The following is a 19,037-nucleotide window of genomic DNA, read 5'->3' as shown; positions in this document are numbered from 1 at the left end:
CCATCCAGTGTTGAAGTGTTGAGTCCACCGATTTAAAAGCTGTCACTGGTAAAGTATTCCTCCTCCTCCTCTAGACATATGACAGTACTAACCCTCTTTTCGCTGCTGCCATCTCAGTGGGCTTGTCCCCTGGATGGAACCGTGTTCTGACCCACTGCACTCGCGTGGAGAACTACTCTGTTTCTGTTTTTCCACCGAAGCTAATGCTCTTTCATTACATTACCTGAGCTCATAGTGATTCCTTTGTCTTTTGGAAGACCTAATCTCTTCCATCCTTAGAAGGCTCTCATCAAGGAACTCATAATCTAGTCAGGTAAGAAAAAGACCAACGTTACTTCCAAGATACAAGTAATGAGATGGTCTGCATGGAGGCCTGTTTTTTGAAGGTCAAGTCAGTGTCTTGGGAATGGGGCTGTTCCATGTGATTATTTCCATGTGATATAAAGATGTAAAAAAAATTGCCTTCGAGTTTAAAGTCCCCAGCTTTCCTATAAATGTCGGCTCGTCTCTCAGCCTATTTCTTGGCCTCCCTTTCCAGCCACAGCCCTTTACACTTCTATGTGTGATAGACTGGAGGGGATCACATTCCTCTCTTTTCAGGTCTTTTTTGAAAGTGAAGATGTCTTTCAGTGTTTTAATGACTTCACTGATAGTCCTTTGCTGATGTACGTTCTGGCTTAACTGCTGATGTACATTCTGGCTTAACTGTCTGACTCCAGGACTGTCTTGCCTCTCCTGTCTTTGTTTTCTTTTTTTTTAATTTTAATTGTGTCTTTGTTTTCTGAATTAAGAAGTTAACTTTGCTTCCAAAGCAACCATAAGAAGAGTTTCAGGAACATCTTGCATTCACACAGTTCAGCCACCCCAAGTATTCATTTCTCCTTTCTGTTTGCTGTGCTTTGTCTCTGGGTATCTGGTCACGTTTCTACATGTTGTAATATACATAGACATTAACCGTTTTTCAGCTAAATTTGTTTAGTTCTCCCAATTCCCCTGCATTTCCCTGTCATTTCCTCAATTTCAAGCATCTACTTTTTGAAGCAGGGCCTGGCACATAGCAGGTGCTTAATGAATATTAGCTGAATCAGTGAATGGAAGTGGACAGACATTGACCTCGGATGATGGGCAGCATCTTTCTTAGTTCTTAAACTATCTCTGTTTTCAAATTAAAAATAATTCTGGTCAGGAGCTGTGAAAGTATAGAATTTCCGTTTTATAAAAGTGTTAAAAGTTGACTTGAAAATGAAGAGACATGAAAGGATGGACTTAGGGATGGATTCATGGGAGCTATCTGATCCTTTCTTTGTCTCTGAAAGACTGATTTTGACTCCTTAATATAGTAGGTTCTTTCCATCCAATCAGGTGACATAGTTTTATACCCTTGCTTACAGATTCCAAAGAACTTTCACGTACAGCATCCCATTTGATCCTTTTGCTGCCATGCGCTGAACCATGCAGGTATTATCTCAGTTTTTCATACAAGTTCCAAAGCAGTTCAGTGGTTCGTCACAGTGGCAGGGAAGAACCAAAGCTAGCAGCTGGGTCTTCTTGGCCCTCGGCCTGTGCTCTCATCACTGCCCCAGGTAATTAGCATGATCTCTTTTGAGAAATTTCCTGAGTATATTAACCCTCAAGGGTAAGACAGAAACCAAAAATTTTCTTTAGTATCAGAGAATTTCATTTGGGAGAGGTTCTCTTTTGTGCGTTGTCATTTTGCAGTTAGAGATCTTCAAATGGATTTGGCAGCTTTTACCTAGAAAGACAGGCAACTTGAAAGTGTCTAAACTGTAGGTAATTACTGGAGTTATTTAGGCTTAATTCTGTGTTTGAATGAAGTCAGTGCTCACTGCCAGCCCTCTCGTACAAAGACTCCACATTCGAGAGTCGTTGCTTTTATCTTTCGGTGAACAGGATTACAGCTTCCGTTGAGTGTTCTCGCATCATTTCAGATGCCTTTTTATTGGCGTCTTTTATGAACAGTAACTTGGCTGGCTATCAGATTCTTGGATCACGTCTATTTTTCCCTCGGTTCTTTAGAGACATCACTCTATTGTCTTCTAGTGTCTGGTGGTTCAGAGAGAGCTGAATCCAGACAGATTTTTCTTCCTTTTTTGTAGATGATCTGCTCGTTGGCCCTAGTACGTGTGATTTCATGTTTGTCCTTGACATGCAGTAACTTCAGTCGAGTGTACCTTGGAGCCAACAGTTATCTGTTCGCTTTTTCTGGTATGCGATGAGCATCAGACATTGACATTTGTGCCTTCCTTCACTTCTTACCCGTTTGTTGGATCTCTTTGTTCAGCAGTTTGCCCCTATATTGGCTCTCTGTTCTCTGTCCTTCACGTTTATCTTTCCTTTGATCCTTTTGGTCTCCTTGTCTTTCTTCCTGCTGTGTGATGTTTTTTTTCTCCAATCTTAACCTCCCATTTCACTGACTCCATTTCCTGTGATGTTGATTCTAGGCCTCGATTTGGCCTCTGTGTGGCTTTCACTTTGGCTACAGTTTTATCTTTTTTCTCTGTGTCTTTTGCTTAGCTCTGCCAGGTTTTTCTCTCATTGTGTTGTCCTCTTTGACCCCTTATTTCATTTCTTGGAAAGCTGACCTATGTGGTCTACCGTTTTCGTGGTTTCTGAGATCATTCTTTTTTCCAGAGTGTGTGTATCTATCTTTTGCTTCTTTCATTCCTTTTCTTCTGTGTTGTTTTGCTCTTTTATTGTTGCACAAGTATCGCAATGGCTTTTTCTGCTTATTATTTTGGTCTTTTCATGGGACCAATTCTGTCTGCCAAGAAGCGTGTGAATAAGTCTTCCTTGAACTTCTCCTTTTTCAAGTGAAACGCGTTTGATCACCTGAGCCCTGAAACTGGCAGGCTGGATGCTGATGGGGTGTGGGGGCAGAGGCGGTCTTTGTTTTCCATTCTGCTCTCTGGACGCAGGGGAAGGAGGGGGGAAGCAAAGCCTCCTGGAGTGCCTTCATGGACTCTGCCCTTGGGCTCATTGGGTCCCAACTGGGGAGAGGGATCCCGTCGAGTTTCCCTATTTCTTCTAGAGGTCGCCCCCTCAGGAGTTCAGAGGGTTCGCCCCTCTGCTCTGCTGGATTACGTGTAGTCAGTGTTGTGTGTTTAGCTCCCGAGTTATTCTTGGTCTCCTCTTCACACAGATGGGGCACGTGAGATGTCAGCCTCCCCTCCTAGGTTTGCTTGGGGAAACGTGCCCTCGGCTTGTCCTGACCACCACCAGGCTTTGTTTCTCCAAGGTCAGAGATAATTGGTCAAGACCCTTGAAACCCTCCCAGCAACTGCCCAGCAACTGGGGCCTGCTTGACAGATTGAAGAAGCCTTCTCTGATGAGTCCCTAGCTTGGTTGTCAGACGCTTCCCTGGAGTCCTTGGTATGGCGTGGTGGCTTTTATTAGTTTCCCCATAGACAGCTTCCTTTTCAGCTTTTGGATGTGTGTGTTGAAGGGCAGGAGCACGTATATAAACATGGACTTAACTCTGCCATCTTCCCAGCAGTCCAGGTGCTTAAACATTGACTTTGACCATAATGTCCTTCCCAACCATAAGCTATATGTTAGTCAGCAGATGGAAGCCATGCCCCTAGCAGGAAGACATCATTAATAACTTCATCAATACCGGATGTTTGTTTATTCTTTGTAAAAAGATAGCTTTTACCTTGAGTTCCTGGTCCATCAGTTAGAGAGATCAGTACCTTCTGGCTTGAAAACAAGAGGGCAGGTGACGTTTTAATGAACTTCAAAAGTGACTAGCCATTGACAGATTTATTTGTTCATTAAATATGATAGAATATTTCAAACTAGCAGATAATCAGTTGTTATCAAGAGAAGTTTAAACTGTTTTTGGGTTTTTTTTTTACTAACAGGTTGCTAGTCGAACTGCCTGCCTGAGAGTGGTGTTCTTATGAGAGCTTTTACTGTGGCACAGGTTGTCTTGTCTTTTTAGCAACCCATCTCAAAATGTGGTTCATTAAGAAATAGAAAGGCATTAAGTCCTCATCAGGATGGTTGCTGATATTCACAAGTGTACACTGAGATGGTTCGTAGGCCTGGGGCCTACTGTCACACAAATTGATGTTTCGAAAGTGCATTTACAGGGTGATCACAGGTTGAGTGTTTTATTTGGCCTGTTTGTAGAATTGAAGCCTCCTTCTCTCAGTGGACCATGTATCCCACTAGGCACACTTTCCTCCCTTCAGCCAAGCACACGATCCACAAGCAGGGCTGACAGTCTTGCTCAGTGTGCCTGACTCTGCCCTGGCCACCGCCTTCCCCTCAGTTCAGGGTCTCAGCTCTGGTTCCCTCTTGGTGTGAAGCACAGCGTGGATCGTGTGTCCACATGTGAGGGACGAAGGAAGTGAAGGGGGTGGAAAGAGGATTCATGGAAAGGAACAGTCGTGTTCATTCCTCCCTTTAAATAGCTAGTGTCTCTCACGCACTTGAAATGCCCAGTGCTGGGCCCACACCGTGATCACAGCAGGCTGAGTCCCGGCCTCTCAAGCCCACATTCAGGTGGGCGAGTCAGACGAGACCCTCACCAAGGAGAGTTTCTAGTATAGTTGAGAGAAAAAGGCGGGACGGGACAGCTGAGGCGGGGAGGGCACAAAACCCCGCAAGTGTTTTCATCCTCACGGATGGTATGGTTGTGTTTGTTCAATGAAGAGGCATCAGTGAGCCCTGACATCCTGTCTCCTGCATCTGGAGAGGCCGTGTTCCTGGCCTGGCTCTGCTGCCTTGGGTCGAGGCTGAGCCCATTGGCGTTTTCTTGTCTCACTGGCCAGCGGGGAATGGTGGGCGCATGAGCCAGGTTCAGTTGTCACATTGCTCTGATGGTGTTGGGCTGCTGTCTCCTCACAACGGAAATGCAGGCCAAGCCACACCCCAGATGGGTTTTTGCAGAACTTCAGAACTCATGACCGAAGCCAGACCCTCCCACTTCCAGCCTCTGGAGGATGATGCCGCTTGTCAGGAGGAAAGACTGTCTGGAACACTGGCAAACTAGTCGGAGGGAGAGGCGGGGGAGAGGGTTAGCCGAGGAGGCTTCCCTCTCAAGTCTGCAAGTTGCCCTCCGCGGTGTTCAACCTGTGTGCCCCGCCGCCCCCCAAATGAAGAAAATAAAAGGACAGCAATATCGAGGTCCTGGAATCCTTGAGAAACCTTTGTTTATACCTTTTCATCTATCTCTAAAACCTGGGCTTGAATTGCCCAGGATGCCGGTGATGGGTCAATGGAGCTGGGACGCAAGGAGCTACTTGGAGGTGGGGTGCTCTCAGTAGAGATTCTGCTCCCTCAGAGCTGAGGAGGACACTCAGGAGGTCTTCTGACACCTGCCCGGCTGGTTTCTAGGGAGGGTAGCTAGGCATGCATTTGCATATAAATGAAAGCACCTTAGGGCATTGCTACTGAAAGCCTTCGAATGTGGGATACAGTTAAGTGCCTGTATTAAAAGAAAGCCTGCTCTTATCTCTCATTATTAAGACTGCAGCATTTAATAAATGCATATTAGTGTTTGACGACGACGACTCATCTCTGTATTCTTTTCCCTCCAGCACTGCTGTCTCTGCAGGGGTGGCTCGCTTCCCAATTTGAAGTGGTGACTTAAGTCTTTGATGGAGTCTGCACATCTCTTGAAAAGGATAAGCAGTAGAGTTTGATGTCTGGAGTCCCGTGGTCTAGTTATTTTTGGTGGGATTTTTTTTTTTAATGTTAGAGAACTGAGTCGCAGGTTTGTGGTAATAGTGGATCCAGAAAGCTTGCAGTGAAAAAGAGGATGAACTTAACCTGAAAAATATTTCTCTATTCTATAAATCTCTCAGTGACATTTGGATTAATCAAGCATAATTAAATGTAGTTAGATTTTTGTCAGATTGTAGTTCAAAATAATATTCATCTATGAAGAGGGTAATATATTCTGTAGAAATTTTATTAGGCACTTTAGTTAAGCAAACACTAAGAACAAAATCAGCCTCAGGAAGGTTAATTACCAAAAAATAAGTATAGTAGATTGTGTAAATCATTTTAATTTTGAATACCATGGCTGAAGCTTTAATTTACATAGAGAAGTATTTTGGATTTGTTTTTCACATCACATTTTTCAAAAGTACAAAATTGCGATTTCATTCTTTAAAAGTTCTCATCATTTGAGGATTCCATTAAGTCTGCTTAGCTTTTTCATGTCATAGTTTCCAAAAGTGAAGAATTATAGCTGCATTCTTTAATATGCCAACTATCTTGGGATTCCACTAAGTTTGTTACAGTTGGAAGAAGTTTATTTTTATTTCTGTACTTTTAAAGAAGTCATCTTTTAAGAAAAGTATTGGGAGAGAGAATGTACGTGAAAGGATCCCACCCGTGCCTGGCCTCTCCCTAAATGAATTTATTTTTTAAAAAAAAGACGAAATAAGAGTTGAGATTATAATGATAAATCTTTTTATTTTAACAATTGCTTTAAAGGGAGAGAGATCAAATTGATTTTAAAAGTTGTATTTTTTTTTTGTACTCAGAGTTACATTTGCACTACCCTTGCATGTCTCCTCATGGATATCTCTGGAAGTCTATCCTGGTGTGCTCAGATTTGATCATTCTTGTCTAAACTTCTAGAGCTAAAGTTTGAAACATGTTGTCATCTCAGGAACACAAGGTTACCCAAGAAACTTGAACTCCATCCTTATCAGCACTCAGATTCTATGTGCTTTTTCATAATAAAAGGACACCTAAAAGTCCTTTCTGTAGTAAGTATAAAGACCTCCTTATCGCTCTTCTCTGAGATTTTCATAGAAGAACCCTGCATTTTGATTTTGTTTGATCATTTTGCTTCTTGACTTTTCAGTGAAGATTCTATTTCCCACTGGAATTGAATCCTTTTGGGATAACAAAATTTCACTTAAAAGCACATTCTGTTAGATAATTCTAACTTTTGACAACCTCCAAGTGGCCTGCTAGTTTTTGCAAATGGGCCAAAACAGCACAAATGTCAAGGATTATATATACTCTAAGCTCTATGTTCACCTTGTAGTTAGCCAAGTAAAGAAATGTCTAATCTTAGCACTTAGGACCGGCTTAATATCTCTTCAGTTTATCTCTGCCTTCCAAATTGGTTGAAAATGGCACATTCAGAATGGAATGCTTATTAATAACAGAACTACTTAATGTTTTAAAATAGTCTTACCTTGAGATTCTTTTTGAGAGAAAATGACAAGACTTAACATTCAGTTCTGTTTTGGCTCTTCATACATGCCATGATCGGAAGTCATAGACATTTGCCGTTTAGCCATGCTTGTACAAGAGCAGTGATGAAGAGTTGGCAAAAACAGGCAGAATGGGTATAAAATGTTACACTGCTGCTTAGAATGCATCATGGCACCGCTTTCTTCTAAATTCCATTTTCTTTTGCCATTTGAACTTTTATATCCATGAGAAGCCTCAGTCAGTATTTTTAAAGGCATTATATTTACATTAAGAATTGGCCTGTGCCTTTACCTAAAACTTCCTTTACCTAGGACTTCCTTGGTGGCTCAGATGGTAAAGTGTCTGCCTACAATGCAGGAGACCCGGGTTCAATCCCTGGGTCAAGAAGATCTCCTACAGAAGGAAATGGCAACCCACTGCAGTGTTCTTGACTGGAAAATCCCATGAACAGAGGAACCTGGTAGGCTACAGTCCGTGAGGTCCCAAAGAGTTGGACACAACTGAGCGACTTCACTTTCACTTTTACCTGAAACACTGCTGAGGTCACTGTCCACCATGTTTAATTAGGACAAATGTTTTAGAGTCATTACAACTGAAGCCTGTAGGGATCTGAAAACACTGGGGATCACCTGCCGCTGCCGAGGGACCAAGCTGGGTGGCAGGCTTTGCAGCCTGGTGTGTGCCAATGGCCGTCACAACACGGGTTCCTCCTGGCCCTCATAACCAGTATAAAACCTAAAATAGAGGATGCTAGCCACGATCCCGTATCTGCTCCTTTTTCTCTACCTGCCTTTGTAACTCTTGGGGAAAGTGTATGTCAAGTCCTTTGATGTCTTGCTCTTTTAAATTCCTGTTCGTACTGGCGTGTGAATTTGACCAATAAGTTGTGTGTGTGCTTACGATTCTTTTTTAGACTAGACCAAACTAAATGTATCTTGGCTCTGAGTAAACAGCCAAGGCAAGGTTTACCTGGAAGGTATAAAGGTTTAAGCACTTTAAAAATGCAGGTTGACTGTATTCAGGGTCGGAGGAATCCAGTTCAGTTGCCTCTTCCTTTGTTTCTGTTACGTTCCCTGTTGTTCTGCACGTTCACTGTTGTTATTCTGTCCTCTTACTGCCCTGCACTGGAATCAAATGCTCCACTGCTGAAACACCTAGGCTGTGCTCAAGTCAGTACTGGACAACATGACACACATTTTAAGAGAGTGAACCCTACCACATTAGCATCCTGGCTGACCCCAATCTCTGCAGGGTTCCTTGGTGTTGAAGTCATCTGAGGTAGTGATTGCTGCTTCGGGTTTATGTACTCATCATGCCGTCCGTTGCTCCAAGTTCACATCCTTACGAAAGTACATGAGTGCTTGTAATGTCAATATTTCCCAGATTTAGAACACAAGTTGTGAATACTCAAGAAGTGCTTGAACCGAAAAAGAAAAGTCAATGTGAAGTAGAATATACTATTGTGAACAAATTTAATGTTGCATTGAAATGTAAAGTCACTTGGCTGATTTTTTTTTTAAATCATCACTGCTTAACTCATGAACAATGTCTAAACTGGGAACGTGAGCTGATTTAACAAGAGAAGAGTAATGTATATATAAAATGAAAGTTAATTACCATTGTGCCCCTAAGTCCAAATCTGACCTGCTTGGCTTTGAGCAGCGGTCAGTTTGGTTGCAGTGAAATGTACGTGTGTTTCCAGGGTTCACAAGCTGCCTCGTGGTTTGTAGAGGGAAGCCTGGCCCCTTGTGTTCTGTGCTATTCTGTGGCCTGGCTGGTACACACTGTCACGAGTGAAGAATGACTTTGGTTTGAGGTTTTGTTTTAGTGATGGTTGGAAAAACATGACTGGGGAAGTATGCGGCTCAGATAATGTCCCCCACCAGTCGGGGAGCCATCTGTGGTGTGTGTCATAGCCAAATGAGTCCTGGAGCACGTGGGCAGTCCTGTACACAGTCATTGAACAATAAAGTGGTAGTTGTGTTTCCCTGAGCGTCAGTGTGGTCCTTTCCTGAGCTCTTGTCTGAAGTCTCATCACTCCCCCCGGTAAGCACCACCTTCTGCTCTTTCAGTGTCAGAAACTCAGTATGTGAACAGCACCAAGCAGCTTGGCAAGGTGCTGGGAATGGACAAGAGGCCTTTTTAAAATTCTGACCATCACTCAAAGGAAAAACAGGTCCTTCGGATTCTCTGTGGCAGGGATCATGGAACTGACCTTTGTGGCAGTGAGTGGGGGCGGGGGTTGCAGGGAGGCATCCTATTGGCAGAGGAACTACTTAACAGTTTTAGCAGTAAATCTTATGTTATTATGAAAAATACCATATGTTATAGCAGTATTTTTCATACTATCCAAGGATTGGAGGAAAGGGACCAATATATACTGGCCAAGCTGTAAGGTATAGTTCGGGCTGAGGCAGAAAAGGAGCGACGACCTCAACGGAGGTAGGTTACCTTTATTCAGGCAAGGAGGGGCGACAGTCTGTCTAACAACCAGGCTGAGTGCGCGAGGGATCAGGGAGGCTTCATATTTAAAGGGAGGTTTGTGGAAACGTTAGGTGGGACGTTTTGGGTAATCGAGTTGAGGTAGCATTTGTAGTTGAATAAGGGGTGGGAGGTTTTGGGCAGCGGGTGGTAAGTCCCAGGTAGATGCAACCTGCCCGGAGCATCAAGTCGGGGCTTAAAGTTCGGTTTTGTTTTCCCCGAAGTTAGATGATTCAGCAAGGGCCTTTGAGACCGTTGTTTTCTTTTCTAGGCCCAAGGACTCCGTCACAAGCCAGGACACTTTTGACTGTGAGAAAGCATGGTTACTAATTACGCTATAAAAGCCATGTCAACAGGTGTAAACCAGGACTGTCCTGGGGAAATTGGTCTTGACTGGCCATGGACCACCTATACTAGAATTACCTGAGATGCTGATTAAATGCAGATTCCTGGGCTCTGGGTGAGCTGTACTGATCTAGATTCTTTGGGATGGAGGCCTTGAAATCTTGGTTTTAACAGATGCCCCAGCAGAATTCTTTTTAAAAGGTAAGTTGGAAACTTTTGCCATACAGAACATGTAGAAGATAGAAAACTTGAAATTTTCAATGAAAGAGCTGTGGGTTCCATGGTCTTTTCTGAGCAGCTGGTGCAGCATTGACACCAGAGAACCCAGTGCCTCCAAGGGCACTTGGCTGAAATTAGGACTTACTGAATAACTAAGAGAGTCTCCATGTGCGTTACCAATGTGTCACTATTTTACTATGCATTCACTGGTGAGCGGGTGTCTTTTTAAAATTTGAGAGCTATATAACTGCTGTCCTGTGCATTCATCACTAAAAACCAAAACTTCTGGAAAGTTTAAGGTGAGAAACTTGGGTTTGAATGATTCTTGGGGAGCGTTAATGTCAGGAAATCAGTGTGTTTGCCTTGGTTCCACTACCAGCCAGCTGTTAACTGTGCTTTAGTTTCTTCATCTGTTAGGGAGTTGGACTGCCTGGTTCTAAGGTTCTTGCCAGGTTAAATTGTCCATCTGTATTTTACCAACAGTCAGTCACTGTGCTAAGATGTCATTCACAACTGCGGAAGAGCATTTTTGTAGCAGCCACTTCTGCCCTGTTTTGAATTCAGGAGGTAAGTATGGTTTAAAACTCACAAAGAGACCCCCACTCAAGAGTCTGTGGTTCATGAAGCTGCTGCAGAACATTGTACTGTAGTGTCCATTTTTACTTACTTGTCCTTCATTGCAAAATTCTTTCCAATAGTGAATGTTAACAAATGATTATCTGCTGGTATTTTCGGATGTTCACATCATAATAACACAGAGATGAACTCTTTGATGACATTAATAAACCATAAGGCATCACGTAGGAGGGGTTGCCTCTGGGAAGGGTTGCTGTAGACCTCTGGCCACCACTAGAACTCTGTGAGGTTGAGAGTGTTCTCTTTGCTGACCAATATGGCTGCTACTAGCCACCTGTACACTTGAAATGTGGGTAGTTGAACTGAGGAACTGAATTTTTAATTGGTATTTGTTTAAATTTTAATAGCCACGTGGGGTTCATGGTGACCATATTGGACAGTGTAGCTATATGCATCCATTACTCGCTGTTGAGTTTTTAAAATTAACACCGAGTACCCTTTTTCTCCAGTCATTGGGCTGGGTGCTTGATGGTGCCCTTGTCCTTTCTAAATGTAGGTCTTAAAATGAATCCTTTGCCCCCTGCCTACTGATGATATTTTCATCAACATAATTGTCTCTCTTTGGATTAAAAAATAATAACAGAAGGATATCTTAGACTATTTCCTGTTACAGCTGCTTGGTGCATCACTTCTCATCTTTGCTACAAAAGGCATTGATCTTAAACCTCTTTGAATCCAGTTATCTCAGAGACTCACTTTGTTCCTTGAGGTGAAGTATTAACTACAGGCCAGAGGGTCTCAACCTGACCACATCAGAATCTCCAAGTTCTGTGCACCATTTTGGATTCATCAGATGGTGTCTGGGAAGTCTTTTGAATTCCCTAAGAGATTCTAAGGTGTGACAGGATTGAAAACCACTGATCAGGTGCCAACCACAGACCAGCCTCTGAGAATAGCTAAAATTCTGGCAGCAGAAAATCCTGTTTCCCTGGCACAGAGCAGGCCTAAGATCATGGATGTTCTATTTAACAGGTAATTGGAAAATACTTAAAAAGAGAGAAAAGGCCTTGCCAGTTTGGATTTGGGGCAACTGAGCAGCTTTGCTGTGCAAGAAACTCTAAGCTAATGCTACTCTTATTGTTTTCTGGCATTCTTGTCCAAACAGAATTTGCTAGTGCTCAAACAAAATAAACATGTTAATGATTTCAACAACAGTGATGGATGCAGAAGCATTCAATAGTTCACATCCCAATTCTCAGAACCTGGGAGTGTGTTCTGTTTTCTAGCAAGAAGGAATTAAAGTTGCTGATGACCTTAAAATAGGGAGAGTGTCCTGGATAATATAAGGGCTCTTTGTAGAGGGGAGAGACAGAAGGAGTGTCAGAGTGATATGATGTGAGAAGGACTGGCCTGGTCATTGCTGGCTTTGAGGATGGAAGGGGGCCACAAGCCAAGGAATGCAGGCTAGAAAAGGCAAGGAAAATGAATTCTCCCCTAGAGCTTCTAGATAGGAATGCAGCCCTGCAAACACCTTCATTTTAGTCCAGAAAGACATACTTTGGACCTCTGACCTCCAGAACTGTAAAATAATACCCCTGTGTTGTTTTAAGCCATTGAAGTTGTTATAGCAATAGGAAACTAACACACATTCCTCTTCAACTTCTTTCCTCTGTCCTTAATCCCTGGGTACCTGATATGGGGAAAACATGGGGAAAAAATGACTCAGTTGTGTCAATGTACTGATATGGTCAGGCCAGTGAATGGCATCTTGTCAACATCTGTCCAGTGGAACAGGATTATCAGACAAAGTCTGGTTATCACCTCAAGCTATGTAATGAGTCATGTCCTGCTAATGAGTCACATCCGTGTATGTGTATAGCAGAAGATGACAGGTTTTCTTTGAACTTAGAAATTCTTGAGTGACAAGTTTATTTGCAAGTCTAAGAAGTTGAAAAGGTCCCTGTGGAAAAGGTAAAGTATCCCCTCTTTCAGGTATGGATTCATTCTTTTAAAACAGAAGGTTACATATCAAGTATCTTAGTTCTGTCTATTCCCTCCATCAGAACTCTGCTTCTATGAAGAGAGTACAGTAACCTTCCAGATTAATGCCTTTCCCTGCCTTGCAAGAAAGATTATGAAGATAAGGAGAGTAAAAATTGCTCACAGGAAACAAGTCAACCCTACTTTGAACATTTCTTAAATTTCCCACATCTGGTCAACTGCAGCTGACATTCAACCAATATGGTGTTTTTTTTCTAGAATATAAGTTATGGCACCTCTGTCCATAGTTTTTCAGGCCCTCTGTTAAATGCTGTGAAAGTGCTGCACTCAATAGGCCGGCAAATTTGGAAACCTCAGCAGTGGCTACAGGACTGGAAAAGATCAGTTTTCATTCCAATGCCAAAGAATGTTCAAACTACCACACAGTTGCACTCATCTCACACGCTGGCAAAGTAGTGCTCAAAATTCTCCAAGCCAGGCTTCAACAGTACATGAACTGTGAACATCCAGATGTTCAGGTTGGATTTAGGAGAGGCACAGGAACCAGAGATCAAATTGCCAACATCTGTTGGATCATCGAAAAAGCAAACTTCTGCTATATTGATTATGGCAAAGCCTTTGACTGTGTAGATATAAAGAAACTGGAAAATTCTTCAGGAGATGGGAATACCAGACCAGCTTACCTGTCTTCTGAGAAATCTGTATGCAGGTCAAGAAGCAACAGTTAGAACCAGACATGAAACAACAGACTGCTTCCAAATCAGGAAAGGAGTATGTCATGGCTGTATACTGTCACCCTGCTTATTTAATTTATATGCAGAGTATATCATGTGAAATGCTGGGTTGGATGAAGCACAAGCTGGAATCAAGATTGCCGGGAGAAATATCAATAACCTCAGATATGCAGATGACACCACCCTTATGGCAGAAAGTGAAGAGGAACTAAAGAGCCTCTTGGTGAAAGTGAAAGAGGAGAGTGAAAAAGCTGGCTTAAAACTCAACATTCAAAAAATGAAAATCATGGCATCTGGTCCCATCACTTCATGGCAAATAGATGGGGAAACAATGGAAGCAGTGACAGACTTCATTTTCTTGGGCTCCAAAATCACTGCAGACAGTGACTGCAGCCATGAATTTAAAGACACTTGCTCCTTGGAAGAAAAGCTATGACCAACATAGATAGCATATTAAAAAGCAGAGACATTACTTTGCCAACAAAAGTCCGTCTAGTCAAAGCTATGGTTTTTCCAGTAGTCATGTGTGGATGTGAGAGTTGGACCATAAAGAAAGCTGAGAGCCAAATAATTGATGTTTTTGAACTGTGGTGTTGGAGAAGACTCTTGAGAGTCCCTTGGACTGCAAGGAGATCCAACCAGTCCATCCTAAAGGAAATCAGTCCTGAATATTCATCGGAAGGATTGATGCTGAAGCTGAAACTCCAATACTTTGGCCACCTGATGCAAAGAACTGACTCCTTGGAAAAGACCCTGATGCTGGGAAAGATTGAAGGCAGAAGGAGAAGGGGACGACATAGGAAGGGATGGCTGGATGGCATCACCAACTCGATGGACATGAGTTTGAGTAAGCTCCGGGAGTTGGTGATGGACAGGGAGGCCTGGTGTGTTGCCGTCCATGGGGTCTCAAAGAGTCGGACAGGACTGAGCGACTGAACTGAACTGATAAGTTATGCCAGTAAAGGGCCTAACATAAAGATCCATTAGCACCTGCTGATGTTTATGCTCTTAATGATATATTCAGATTTTACTGGTTCTTTATTTTCAGGTTTTTACTTGAGTTCTTTTTTTATATTAATTTATGTATTTTAATTGGAGGCTAATTACTTTTAAACATGAGTTTTGTTATGCCGTTTTCCCACATGCCACAGCTAAAGATCCCGCGTGCTGCAACTGAGACCCAGTGCAGCCAAATTAGTATTTATAAATAAAGATGTAGAAACAAACAAGAACAACGGAAACTTTCTTCGTTCACGGGCCATACAAAAACAGGCACAAGAGGGAACTTTGCTGGGGGAAAGTAGAATGATTCACATATCCCCAGAGAATTAAATAAGGCCACATTATGTTGGAGGGATTTTAGGTAAGACATCCACAATGGTAGGTTATAGTAAAGGATGGCAGAGAAGAGAATGAACCACTGAATGGGAGTGGCTGTGGAGAATGTCTTGGAGAAAACACTCTCCCTGCCATGAGACCCACCATAATTGAAGATGGGGAAATGAGGAGGGGTAGCAAGTAATGTAGGCATGGATCTTTAGGGGTACTGAGGAAATAATCCTTTTTTTTCCCAACCACAGCATCTTGTCCCCCACCCCACCCCACCCCCCACCCCCACACAGAGGTGTCAGGAGTGGGGCTTTGTGAGGTGCAAGGCTACTATTGGCTAGGGGAGCTCCTTGATGAGCAAACAAAGCTGAAGGGTGTGGCTCCCCTTTGGGGGAGGGTATATATATAGAGAGAGGCCAGGAGCCGTGGGATACCCTGTGAGAGGTTTAACTATGGCTGATGAGAATTGCACACCAGAGAAGGTTAACATAAACAGAGAAAACTCAAACGCAGAACAGCTAGCTCCAATAATCGAAAAGAAGAGAGAACAATGGACTTCCTGTCAATCGAAGACCAAGGTCAGATAACCCTACCCATGTTCCTCTCCTCCCCATAGATCTCCCCAAGACTCCTATCCTACCCTTGCCAGGCACAAATGCCTGCCTCAAGTCCCATCTCTACCCATGAGGCCCCCTTTCCTATAACATTCCCATCCTCCTCTCCCAAACCAAAGTCCTGCTGACTCAGCCTGTTGCCTTTTCAGGTGCAGGAAAACATGAGAGTAAAAAGGACCCCTCGAAAGAAGTCAAGAGAAAAACCTCAATCATCCCCCTGTTATCCAGGAATATCTAACATCAGCATAAGACCTACGACATTCATCTGTTACCACAACCTGAAAAACAAATCATATAAGCACACGCTGAGCATGAATAAGCAGAAATGGAAAATCCAACCATTCAAAGTAACTTCCTGTGAAGACCCTAAATGCAGAGCCTGGGCCAAAGCACTAGAACAAGCTGTGTCTTTGGAAGAAGCAATGAAGAAATAGTCAAAGACATAGGGACAAATCTGAGACCATCATAGTATATGGATGTTGAATACAATAAAATCAGCTAGCTGGAAAAAGCAGATGTGTGTATCTGTGGGTGGGAGGGAAGAAAGGAAGGGAAGAGGCAGGTGTGTGAGGAGGGTGGGAGGTGAGGTCCTGGAGGGCTGGGGGCCAGACTGGGAGGATAGCCAGACACTGGAGGATAAGGACTGGCTGAGGACTAAGAACTGAAGATCAGCTTCCTCAGCACTTTGTCCAAAGGACAAAAAGAAAAAGGTCTTTGGTGGTTCCATGTGTGGGGGGTGGAGAGGGAGAGAAATGTCAGAGTTGAGTTACTCTAAATCCAGCCTGTCAAGGACATGTTTGATCTGTGTGGGGAAAGCCAGGTACTGTGGTCTATGAAGGATAGGTATTCTGTTTTTAAATGAATTCCCTTGCTGCCTGCAGGCCTGGTTCCATTTCTTCTAGAGTCTAGGCTAATGTTAGAACTGTTGTTGTTTCAAAGAGCTAGACCATGCCAATGGAGTTAATTGTTGTTGTTTAGTCGCTCAGTAGTGTCTGACTCTTTTGTGACCCCATGGACTGTAGCTCACCAGGCTCCTCTGTCCATGGGATTCTCCAGGCACGAATACTGGAGTGGGTTGTCATTTCCATCTCCAGGGGATCTTCCTGATCCAGGGATGGAACCCACATCTCCTGCATTGGTAGGTGGATTCTTTACCACTGAACCATCAGGGAAGCCCACTGAAGTTAGTAGAAGCTCCTAAATTCCACTAGTGGAGGGCACCACCACAATGCTGAGAACAACAGTCTGCCTTAATTTGTTGACCTTTAGAATCCTGATTTAGTACCTCTACTCCCATCTCTCTGCTAGCAGCCCATGAAAGAAGCTTTGCCCCAAAGATGGAAAAGTGGTCAAAATGGCCACACTCCAGTGTTCAGGACCAAGTGAAAAGCTGTAGGTGGCAAGATAAGAATGGTGGGTAGAACCCAAGAACCTGCAGAGGCTGCAGTGTGAAAGTGGCCCCTATGCGGTTGGGTGTGGAGGCCCCAGGCCAGCTCCCCAGTCTCCTAGCGAGGGGTGAGCCCTTTGTCTTGGTGCCTCAGTGACAGCATCATAGCTGGAGAAGTTTAGGGACCATGGAGCCTGCCTCCTGAATTCAGAGACTTCTGCAGGCAAAGGAGACCTCAGAAACCATTTCCTCTAATCCCTTCATTTTACAAAAGCAGACACTGAGGTCAGAAAAGTGAAGGGCTTTGACAGAGGTCAGAAAGCAAGTTGGCAGTGGAGCCTACAACTCAGGGTCATGGCTGGGCCCCTGGCATGACCTCCCCTCCAGGTAAGTGATCCCAACCAGCTATTTTCTTATTGAATTATCATTGGTTTACAATATTGTGCTAATCTCTGCTGTACAACAAAGTGACTCAGTTACACACATACTTTTTTTATATTCTTTTCCATTAAGGTTTATCCCAGGAGATTGGATATATTTCCCTGTGCTGTACAGTAGGACCTTGTTTATCCATCTACTAACCCCAAAACCCCAATCCATCCCTCCCATACCCCCCTCTCTTTGGCAACCGTAAGCCTGTTCTCTATGTCCATGAGTCTGTTTGTTTCGCAGATAGGTTTATTTGTGCCATATTTTAGATTCCCTTTACAAGTGATAGCATATGGTATTTGACTTTCTGATTTACTTTACTTAGTATGACAGTCTAGTTGCATCCATGTTGCTGCAAATGGCATTATTTTGTTCTTTTTTATGGCTGAGTACTATTCCATTGTCTATATACACCACATCTTCTTTATCTACTCACCTGTTAATGGACCTTTAGGTTGTTTCCTTGTCAGGCATGAACTGGCTGGCAGCTCCAGGCTTGGCCTGTGCTGCCCGGCAACAGACCCATCATTCAGGGCTGGGCCCAGCTGGGCGGAGGCAGGACCATGGCTACGCCTCTGCTTTTCCATATTGCACCAGAGCTCGTAAGTAGGAACATACAGCAGCACACTTTTAAGAAACACAATAGGCAAAAAGTGCAATTCTGCATCCCTTTATTTATAAACAAGTTGAGAATGCCATGTCCTGTTGGGAAGCAGGAGTGGGTTTGGAGCGCGGAGAGGGAGCTGCAGGGGTAGGAGGGGGTAGGGGCTGATTCCGGAAGTTCGCATGATTCAGCACCAGAGCAAACGCTTGGGCTTAAGGTCGTGCTTTAACCCAGACGAGTTGTCATCGTCTTGTCTTATATGTACAGCATAGTCTGAAGTATGTATGCTCTTCTTATGGCTTTGTCCCGGGACACATCGCAGTGACACAACAAAAAAACTCGTCTAGAGAGAAGTAGAAGTTGCAGAATGCCTCATGAGCTCTTTTGTTAAAAGAAGAAAAATCTGATGGCCAAGACTAGTGCTGACCAGATGCCTGGGGAACAGGGACATCTCTGTTCCCTTTGGGCTCATCGGATTCAGCTGAGTCTATATCGCCATCTTGGGTCTCTCTCCCCGGGGCGTGCCTGGCTGATAAGTCCCAAGACGGAGAGGAGGAATCCACGCTCTTCCCATCCCTCCCGCCAAGGATGGCCTCTCAGTAACTCCAACCTCAGGCCGTCCTGCAGCTGTGTGTCTTCCCCGCAGAGCAGGTCAGAAGGCGGACTTGGGTCTCAGGATCACTCCTCTTAAGGTTGGTTGCCTTTGCCTTTGCCAAGTCCTGGCCCATGGGAGCTGGCTTGCCAGAAACGGGCCATTCAGTGTGACTCGGACATTACAATTGCCCTGGGTTTTTAGCTGGTGAACATTGGATTTTGGGTTCCCCAGGAGGAAGATGTGACAGCTGATGGAGAAGGGCTGAAATGGGAAAGCTGGGCAGGGGGAACCCACAAACTGCACGGGTACCCACTAACCTTGGCTGTCAGTGAAAGGAAGCCTCCCTTCTTCACCTGTTAGGGAGTGAGCAACCCCTGTAAGGGAGCGGACAGGCACTGCGCCCCCACACTTGCCCTTCTTCATGTATCCTGCCTTCTTCCACAACCTAAATTGCTGTCCTTCAGCCCTCAGTCTGAAGCTTCCTTCCCTGTCTAGGGCAAAAGAACATTTCCTTGCCTTC

General features: G+C 43.9%; 1 protein-coding gene and 1 long non-coding RNA gene across 5 annotated transcripts in view; one reads left to right on the top strand and one right to left on the bottom strand.

The window, feature by feature from the left end:
* Positions 1-15,315: 15,315 nt before the first annotated feature.
* Positions 15,316-16,013, top strand: LOC145537151 (uncharacterized). The gene is made up of 2 exons (XR_014076240.1): positions 15,316-15,466; positions 15,652-16,013. It is a non-coding gene; the product is annotated as an uncharacterized LOC145537151 (long non-coding RNA).
* Positions 16,014-17,972: 1,959 nt separating this feature from the next.
* PCYT1B (phosphate cytidylyltransferase 1B, choline) overlaps positions 17,973-19,037 on the bottom strand; it is a 123,950-nt gene continuing 122,885 nt past the window's right edge. For 2 of the 4 annotated variants that reach the window (XM_081567922.1, XM_081567921.1), the window contains exons 10-12: positions 18,835-18,870; positions 18,533-18,655; positions 17,973-18,265 (exon numbers count right to left, since the gene is read on the bottom strand). In XM_081567922.1, coding sequence (XP_081424048.1) covers positions 18,534-18,655; positions 18,835-18,870 — 158 coding nt within the window. In that variant the 3' untranslated portion in view covers positions 17,973-18,265; position 18,533. Of the gene's footprint in view, positions 18,266-18,532; positions 18,656-18,834; positions 18,871-18,894; positions 19,009-19,037 lie in introns of those variants that run through there. The other 2 variants (XR_014076239.1, XM_081567923.1) reach the window with 2 other exon arrangements.

The sequence above is a fragment of the Giraffa tippelskirchi genome, chromosome X (assembly GCF_054371585.1).
Source record: "Giraffa tippelskirchi isolate mGirTip1 chromosome X, T2T-mGirTip1v1.2.pri, whole genome shotgun sequence".
In the NCBI taxonomy this organism is placed as follows: domain Eukaryota; kingdom Metazoa; phylum Chordata; class Mammalia; order Artiodactyla; family Giraffidae; genus Giraffa; species Giraffa tippelskirchi.
Note: the sequence above shows the minus strand (reverse complement) of the source record. Positions and strands in the feature narration are given on the sequence as shown.